The sequence below is a fragment of the Pseudopodoces humilis genome, chromosome 15, assembly GCF_049639895.1.
Source record: "Pseudopodoces humilis isolate 2021_Gansu_Grassland_sample_001 chromosome 15, ASM4963989v1, whole genome shotgun sequence".
NCBI classification, from domain to species: Eukaryota; Metazoa; Chordata; class Aves; order Passeriformes; family Paridae; genus Pseudopodoces; species Pseudopodoces humilis.
In genome coordinates, this window is record NC_142214.1 from 4,346,094 (window position 1) to 4,355,748 (window position 9,655).

Here is a 9,655-nt window from a genome sequence, read left to right on the forward strand (position 1 = left end):
TTTCTCTCACATTACCCTACCTGTTCCCTCCAACTGCATGATACAAATGCAAATTTCAAGGGGTTTTTTTCTTTGCTTTGAGTGGGTTTTTTTAACTCTGTAAATGGCAAAGTTGTTTTTTGTATAACTAAGGGAATTTCTCAGTTTGGCTTGGCAAGGAACAATTGAAATCTCTTGAGAATGGGCAATTAAAATCTCTCCTCAGTGTTCTGTAATTGAGGGCATTTTCATGATGAGCTCATTGTTGGTGCTGAGCGATCAGCAACAGAGGACTGCAGAGGACTCTCCTGGATTTAGGAATGTGCCCACTGCAGCACAATCCTGTGGAGTGGAAGATCGTGGAATCCCAGGATGGTTTGGGTTGGAAAGGACCTTTAAGCCCATCCCATCCCACCCCTGCCATGGCAGGGACACCTTCCCCTGTCCCAGGTTGCTCCAAGCCCCATCCAGCCTGGCCTTGGGCACTTCCATGAATGGTTCACCCATTAGCTTCCCTGGGCAAACTGTGCAGCCCCATCCACTGGAAAGGAATTCATTAATAGATAACCACTGCTGAGCCTCCCTCATGTCTCCCAGGGAAGCAGTATTTCATAGTCTGAAAGAGAACTGAGGCACATCCAGGATATTTACAGGAGATTTTAATGGAGAATCAGTGGAAAAGCAACATCTGCCTTCTTCCAGCTGCCCCTTAAAGCTCCCAGGAGCTGTGCTTGGCTTCTTGAGGCTGGTGATTTTCACCTCCCCTGGGATTTTGGATGAAGTTCACTTCCAAATCACTGCAATCCTCTCCAAGATACTCAAAGCTAGAAATTTTTGGTGTTAAATGAACAAATTCCTTCACAACCAAATGCTTGTTGTCCATCTCATTATGGCAAAGGCAAGAAAAATGCTGCTGGAGATAAATGTGAATAAACAGGAGAAAGCAAAAATGGAATAGGGGAAGATGGTGGAGAGAGAGAGAAGTAAAACATGCTTTAATTCAGGTGCTCATTGGCATGTCTGAGCTGTCAGGCTGACTCCCCTGTCTGCCTGCACCCAGGGAGAGTTTCCCAAGTAAAAGAAGCAGATGTGCCAGAGGGATCCTTGCTAGAGCTGTAGTAGCTTCAGCACATTTACACCAAACACAATTCCTGCCCTAAGAACGCCTGCAATCCCTGCAGCTTTTCTAGGCTTTGTTTGAATGAAGAAGATGGACATATTTGTAGGGAATAAAGCTGAATGTATTTTGTAAAATTACTGGCTGCTACATTTTTATTTCAAACATGCCACCTACGTTCGAACTAAAAATGCTCCACGGTCTTTTTATAATTCATCTTTGCTGGCAAACAGTTGGTGGAGAATTTGAGTAGGAAAACCCAAACATTTCATTGGCCTTGAATCCTCCTGAGCACTTCTCTGCAGAGGGTCAGCAAGGATATGTTTTAGGAGCTGTTTGAGTGTTAGTTAATCAGAAATAATTTCATTTTGATTCATCACTAGAGCCCTTCACAAATACAACCTCATGACTTTTTCCTCTCTCTGAATCCTTTCAGAGTAACTCCTGAACCTTCCTTTTCCAGCTCCTGCCCTCACTGCAGTGGCATCAGGGATGAGAAAGTCATGTTTACTAAAACAAATGTAAACTGCCAATGTAATAATGTAGTAATGCAAAGCAGCATTTAGAAGATATCTACAAAATTACTCTGGGTGGAGAGGATGAATGTAGATTATTGCTCAGCAATATTTGATACTACTGTTGTTTATTCAGTAAAATGCTTAATTTAATATCAGCAGTGTCACTAATTCCAGCAGCAGAGCCACAATCTCCATTTCTGTCAGTGTGGCAGGACAGCAGCTCTGAAAGAATGGCATTAAAAGGATAAGCTCTGCCTTTTTTAGCTTTGAAAGCTTTGTAGGTGCTAAAACAAGAGGACAAATGGCAGTTTACTTTTCGCTTTCCTTTTTTTCCTTTGTTGAAAACAGAAATGCAAGAGATCGAACCCATCAGAAGGAGATGAAAGGAGATTCCTTAGGCAGGAATATTTCTTCCCCCAAACATGGAGCTGCATTCCCATGGGTTCTGAGACAGGATCTGGGGCAGAGCTTTGCCTGGCACTCCCCCACCTAGGCAGTGTTTTCCATGCACCAAAATTATATTCTTAATGTATTTTTCTGCACAATGCAGAAAAACTGCCTTCCAACCTAGGCAGCCAGGGATCCTGCAGCACTGAGATGTTCCTCTCTTTTCCTAGGGAATGCACATTTTACAAACTGGTAGCAGAGTTACACACACAGTTCTCAGTGTTAGGACACTCAGGCTGGTGTCAATCCTGCCAAAGGAAGGAAAAATTTAGAAACTGGAATGAGTGAGGTGAGAAAGTCTGGGAAGAAACCATGAAAGCATCTCATTGCTGAGCAGGATCCAGTGTCTTTGCAGTTTCCTGACATACAGCACCTTATTTAATGCTGTCTGAAAGTGTCATCCACAGGAGCTAATTTATCCTCAATTTTTCTCCATAAGATGAAGCACTGTGAAATAATGGAGAGCTGGAGAAGCCTGAACTCTTCTGAATTTGCATTGCCACTCTGCCCTCCCTGGGATGGTCAGGACTGGGAGAAAGTTGGGGATTTTGCATAATTTTAACACATGGTAAAGGTTACAAGGCACAGCAATGTGTGACATATTGTCTGACTGCTGGTATTAAGCTGCAAGACAATAAAGTAAATTTCTTTACATAATGACCTGCAAGATTAGTTACGCTAGATAAATGTGACTTGAGAGACTTTCACTGAGCTCAGACTTTTCTCTGGGAGCACAATTACATTTCTTAAAAAGGTCTGAACGTATCTGCTTTATAGATAGGGAAATTCCAGAATACAGTCCTAAATACCCTGATAATAAATACAGACCATTAAATTGCTAAATGCTGCTGAAATCTTTTATGGAGATAGTGCTAATCCAGTTGGTCCTTGGAAGATATATGGACCAGTTTCTAATTGGTCCTCAAAGTGGAGCTAGTGAAGATGAGGTAATAGCGACAGGGATACAGAAATACCTCAGCCAAAATAATTTCCATAGAGAATTAGAAATAGGCTTGATTTTGGGAGGTCTTTGTACAATATTTGGCTGTGGTCCAGCTGGCAATGACCCCAACCACGGCTGCAGTTACTGGGAGGACACAAACTGGAGCCATGGGCTCAGCAAAGCGTTTTGCTGTCCCGCAGGCTGCCAGCGGTGCACAAGCTGAATTAAAAGTGGTAACAGTCAAAGCCTTGAGGGCACTGGCTCTTGGTAATCCTTCCAGTCTTCTGAGCTCTCTTTGCTACCTTAACCTCTGGGGCACTGAGGAATGGGCCTTTTGGGAATGTTGCTGGAATGTTGCAGGTCTGTGTTTGCTTCTGGGGCAGCAGCTCTGACCATCACCAGCTCTGCTGCTCCCCTCCTGAAACACAGCAGGAAGACTTCCAAACTTCAGACATTTGGACATCATCTCCCATGGTTATTCTGGGAAATATAAACTGGGAAATATCCAGGAGGAAGCCAGAGCTATAACCTCTTTGGGACTTTTCACATTTCAAAGATGAGGATGATTCCCATGCAAGAAACCATCCCAAGGTCTTGTCTGAGTTGGTAGAAGCCTTGAGAAGACATTAGGTCACTCTTTCAGAAGACAGACAGGGCACAGAAACACTTGAAGAGGGATGTTGGAGCTCTTTACAGTTGTATTCAAAACCTCCTACAAAGGGGATGGCCCAACCTGCCTGGACAGTTTGTTCCAACACTTAACTGTGCTGAATATTGGGAACGTGTTCCTTGAAATCCGACCTCTAGCACTTCCATTGCAAAGCTGTCAACTCTGAGGTGGGCTCTGCCGACCCTTTAAAAGCAAACAGATCACAGCACTCGAGAGTTGTTCACAAAATTTGTTACTAAGAAGCATTAAAGTCTGAAACTTGTGAGAGAAATCAGGGAGGAATTGCAGCCAATTCTGATTCTGTGACTTCCTAGAGAAAACTGGAAATGTGGTGCCAGTGGAACACAGGAATCCAAGGGGGAGCCACAACAGCAAATTGTTTGTTTCAGCTGTACAATTGGTGAGAGCAGAAGGAAAACGGTGAAACCTTTACTTTAGAGCTTGGAAACTGAACGCTAATTCTGCATTTGTGGCTCAGATCTCTCCCAAACCTATTTGTCTTTGGAAAGAGCTGAAAAGATGCTATAAAACCTACATTTTTCTAAATAAGGGATGACCTCGGTTATCTACTCCAGCTTTAAATTGCATCTCCTGGAATTGTGTTCCTGCATGATGGGATTCCGAGGTCAGGAAGGGAGATCAGGGAAGCCAAGCATCACCCAGCTCAGCACCCCCAGGCTGCTTTTGCAGCAGATCATAACATTCAGCTGCGCTTCCAGCACGTTCTGGGATTTGAGAAATACCATGTCCTGCAAGGAGAGGAGGCTCCCCGCCTGTGACACGTTGCTCCAGCACAGGTAGTGATCTAATGGGAAGCAAAGGAAGAGGGAGAGGGGTTTGCCGGAGCCTGGTGTGATGTGAATGTTAACAAGTCCTCTCACGTCATCAACTTCCCTGCTCTCCACTCCCTCCCTCCCTGCCTTTCTCTTTTATGAGCCAGCCTGAAATCAGAGAATTACATGCTAAGGAAAACCCTTCAGCTAAACATATAATTATTCTGCACAGGATCAGTGCAGCACAGTTAATCAGTTTACCAACTGAATTAATTTTTATTTTTTTATGTCTACTTCTCCTGTTGAGGGTAAAGAAATTCTAGATTTAAAGGGGGGAAAAATGGCTTGCAGTTGTGAAATGAGTTTGTACAGCAGGCCATTTATTAGGAGAGAAACCTCCACTGCAGGCTGTTTTGGCAGACAAACCTGTCAGTCCCCAGGACTTTGAATCACAGACTCTGTGTGGAGTTATTACAGGTACTTAAGGAATAGCTGGTTTCCCATTTTAATTTTCAGTTGTTCAATAACACTGCATTCTCTGAAAGTCGCAGCTGTACTTCATTGCATTGTATTTAATTTCATTTCCTTGGACTGCTTTGAAAAGTGAGTATTTATTTGGACAGAGGTGTCACTTCCCTGTAAATGAGTTCACATTTTAAATGACCTACTTGTAAACTGCTCCCCTTAGGAAGTACAACATCTCCAATGTTCTTGGTTGTAAAAGTACAGACAATTCCCTTCAGATTTTGCCTCTGATGGAAACACAAACTCTCAGTCTTTTTTTAATTCAGTAAGACATCCTAGCTCGCCTCTGCACCCCAAACCCCCCAATTCTGTACAGGACTCCCCTGATCAGTGCACATTAAAATAGATGGGTTTGGGTTTGGGGTGTTCACTGATAACCTGCAAAGAGTCCCTGAGATTCACAAGGAGCTCCTGCGCCAAAAAGCAACAAAAATCTCCAGGTAAAGCATTCCAGATGCACATCATGGAGGGCAGTTTGCCATTTATTCATATTAATATGTTAAACCTAATCCAGGGAAAACTGGCCAGTTAGAAACCACTCTGACCCTGAAGGCACTGGGGAGCTTTATGGGGAATGTTTGTTTTCCAGTGGGAAACATTCCATGGAATCTGAGCAAGGCAAAGGTTTTTTTCCTAAAGTACCTTTTGGGTCACATTCCCAGGAAAACAGGTAAGTTATGTAAGAAGTGGCTGTATACCAGGGGAAACACCTGAAAAACATTTGGAGTTGTTTAAAATATTGGAAAATTTGGGGGAAAAGAAGAATGACTGACTAAAAGCTGTTGCTAAAATACCTTCCCAATTAATGTTGTCAGCTCCTTTGAAATATTCCCTTTTAACCACATCTGCTGTATCTGCTGAAATTTGCAAAACATTTTTTGTATAAAGACAGTTTCTTTAACACAAAAGTATCCTGAGTTTTAACTTCTAGAACCTCTGAGAGCCTCAGGAATCAATTTCTCCAGACTTGCATGGCCTTTTCAGGTTGTCCACACCATCAGATGCAGTTCCCTAATTCAATTCCAGTTGAGTGCGCTCCCTAGAAAGGAGCTCTGGATAAATACAAGATGCCAACTTGTCATTACAATGTTCCTTAAAGCCTACCAATTTTTACTTTTTTGGCAAGTAACATTTCCTAAAGGAAAAGAACAGAAGGGTGTCTCCTTTTGAGGGGGGCTCAGGCTGCAGCTGCTGCTCTCCTCGGATGCTGTAACCAGGACACATTCTGGGGACCGGGGTCTCAAACCATTAACATCACTTTTGTGGTTTCCTTCCATCTTCTCCACAGTTATTTGATGCTTCTGCTACTCACTGCTAGTTTCAAAATATGTAATCTTTGCTAACAGATTTTAGGAGTAAGTTCTAATGGCTTCGAGGGATATGATAAATGCAAGTTTTAAAAGCGTGTTGCTATCTCTGTGAAATATGCTATAATTTACAATCTCCACAAATAAAACTAATTGTCTACATATTTTAAGCCCCCCAAAGGTATGTTACAGTAACAATATTTGTTCCATTGTTTATTGACATGTTGCTATCTACACTCAAGATATACACTCATTCCTAAAGCGGTAATTTTTTGTAAGTGTCTTTAATTTATCATTTAATGCTGTGAAGTGACCTTTCAGAATAGAAAAACTATATAAAAACCACCTTATCACTGCAAATCACTGCCTGTGCAGACCTTCAACCTCCCTGGCACATGGATTTAGCAGAGTAGCTGTAGCCAACAGAGCTGAGCTACACAACTCATGGAAATTGCAGGCAAACAGTGGCCACAGTTGGGCAATTTTTGCAAAGTAAGGTAGTTACAAGGAGTTTTAAACTGACTCCAGTCTGCCATTTGTGTGGTTAGGTCTTTTCTTTGGCTGCAACTGAACAATGCATCTGCAAAGGTAAATGCTGAGATGAAGAGGAGGCTTATATTATTAATGTGGGGAAAATGGACAAATGTGTAACTTTCCTGTTTGTGGATGTGCAGCTCATGTTACCAAGGAAAATATCAACATTGTGAATACTTCAATGTTCATTGTGTTATCTTTATTTATGATTGAACAAAGAGGCACAGCACTGACAATGCTGCCTACTCCAGATATCCCTGTGGATGATGCACTGTGCAGTCTGGTATGGAAATCCAACTGTCAGGCAACTCCAGACTTTCAAAAACCTGCTGCTTGTATAACCTTCCTCCACTGCACATCATGGATTACTGTTCCCCAAGATGTAATTAGTTTGCATCAGAAAGGATAAAAAAGAAGCAGGAAGTATTTTTAAATTTAGCAACAAGTATTCTACACTATTTGACACAATTTACATTATAATTCAAGCAAGGAGTTAAAATAGCAGAGTGATCTGTCCACTTTTTAACTCTTTTATGTACTGAAAATGAAGGTGGGGATCAGAAAACTCCTCTGCAAATCCATTAGGAGTTGATATGACCGAATGACATTGGAGCCTGGGAATCAATCCTGTATCTAAAGGTTTAGGATCCATCCCAGTGACCTGCTTAAGCCCTCCCAATGACTCCAAGTTCCCAAACACCTGAGAAACAAAGTACATACATTCCCCTAGACACCGTTTGCTTCACAGGACTCCGTGCTTGTAAAAGAATAATTGGCTGATAATGGCAAAGTGTCTGATAAGCACCAAAAGAGCCCAATTTCAGCGAAGTGTGGAGATGTAGATCAGATCAAAATGAGATCAGAACCATTCCCTTATTAATGAGAATACTTTGAAAGCTTTAAGGACATTCTGGTGGGCATCCAATTCAACCCTCCCGTAAGTTCAGTCACCACATTACAGGAATCATTTCCATGAGTAACCTACACCCCAAATTTGCACCTCTTCTCCTTATATAACAGAGATCCCCCGTGGCAGGAATTATTTGTCTCAAAGAGAGACAGCTCATCAGAAGCACTGTACAACAACACTAATGCAATCCCACTGTGGGAATACATTCTCCCCCCACTCCGGAGAAATTTAAACCACTTATCATCAGAGCAGTCCCTCGCCCTCCCATCCATCCCGGTCTGTTTGCAGCACAGCCGAGCATTGTCAGGCAAAACATGTCACAGCTGACGGCTGTGTTGTGAAGCTGCGAATGTGCAGGGAAATCATCATTGCTGCCAAGTTATCCCGGCGAGTTTCCCCGCTGAGCCCGGCTCAGCCCTGCGCCTTCCCAGGGCGGCCGCGGAGCTTCGCACACAGGGCTGGGCAGCCTGGACAGGGCAGGACACGTCCCTGAAGGAGCCTGGACAGGGCAGGACACGTCCCTGAAGGAGCCTGGACAGGGCAGGACACGTCCCTGAAGGAGCCTGGACAGGGCAGGACACGTCCCTGAAGGAGCCTGGACAGGGCAGGACACGTCCCTGAAAGGAGCAGGATGCCTCAGTCCATCCCCCGGCTCCTTGTGGTACCCAAAACTACAGACAAGCGCTGCACAGCCACTGCATCAGATCACCTGATATGAGCAAACCAGACCTAATCAGGGCAAATTTAAAGCGGCCAAACATCCCGACGTTACCCTGTGCGAGGCATTATGGAGCCGTGAGACACAAACACTTTTCTGTCTGCATTGTCCAACAAATGCAGTTGATCCCCGCTCCGCTGCCGGCAGCAATTCCCCGAGCACATCGCAGCCCGAGCAGCCTCTGCTCAGCCCTGTCTCTACCAACTACCGGGCAAAGCAGCACAGGGATGATCGGAACTGAATAAACTCTTCCCAAAACAAAGAATGCGAGAGCACGGATGCAAATTGCCAGGATCCAAAGTACAGACAATACACGGCAATAAACGATCCTACCTTTCATCCAATCCACTACTTGCTTGGGCGTCCACTTGCTAATAGGTTCCATAACGAGAGCCATCATCAGATCACTTTAACATTCACACCAAAATCGGGGGAAAAAGGAGAGAAAAATTGTATCAGAGCATGGCTGGGCTACGAGAGCCGTCGTACAGTGCAGTTCAAAGAGAAGATGATGCTTTGTCCCTCCAGGTTCCTCCTGCACTGATTCAGTAATGTATAAAATTACACTGCTTGATCAGCTCTGGCACCTCCCCCACTGCACACAGCCTGCAACACCCGGAGCACCGAGCCAGGAAATGGTGCAGTACAGACTTACTTACCAAAGGCTCTGCCCGCCGAGCCACCGGCACGGATAAAACATGGCATTACACACGGAGCCATCCACGGCAGAGCCGCTCCGCACGCCGCGTTCGGCGGAGCTGCTTCCTTCCAACCAGCCCTGGGATCTTCAGCAGGGAAAATGTCACTACTGTAACTTGATAGCAGATTGTCTCGGCTTCATTGTGAATATGCTGACTGTCACTCGGCTTAAAGTGAAGATAGAAACGTCAGGATATCGCCTGGCATCTGGCAAAATGCTGAGCATCTCCATCTTTACAATGCAAAATGTTGCTGGAGTCTTGTACTGTGTAATCATGTAATTCAGAATGTCAAACACAGTATGAAAAGTCTTACCCAAGAAAAAAACTACTGGGAGAAGAGTCTTTTTTTTTTTTTTTTTTAATCTGGCCACATTCAGAGCCAGGATTTTTCCTCCTATGAGCTGCTCATTTTGTAGAGAAAGAATGACAGAATCGAGGAGTCAATTTGTACTACTAAAGCACTTTAGGATAGACAAGTACAGCAAGTATTTTGACTCTCAGTACTGGGATCAT

General features: G+C 43.9%; 1 protein-coding gene across 1 annotated transcript in view; it reads right to left on the reverse strand.

Annotated features, from left to right (window-relative positions):
• The window catches only part of LOC102100248 (connector enhancer of kinase suppressor of ras 2-like), a 164,430-nt gene extending 155,563 nt beyond the window's left edge, over positions 1-8,867 (reverse strand). Inside the window, exon 1 of the mRNA XM_088062604.1 lies at positions 8,775-8,867. Coding sequence (XP_087918730.1) covers positions 8,775-8,841 — 67 coding nt within the window. The 5' untranslated portion in view covers positions 8,842-8,867. The remainder of the gene's footprint in view (positions 1-8,774) is intronic.
• Positions 8,868-9,655: the final 788 nt, after the last annotated feature.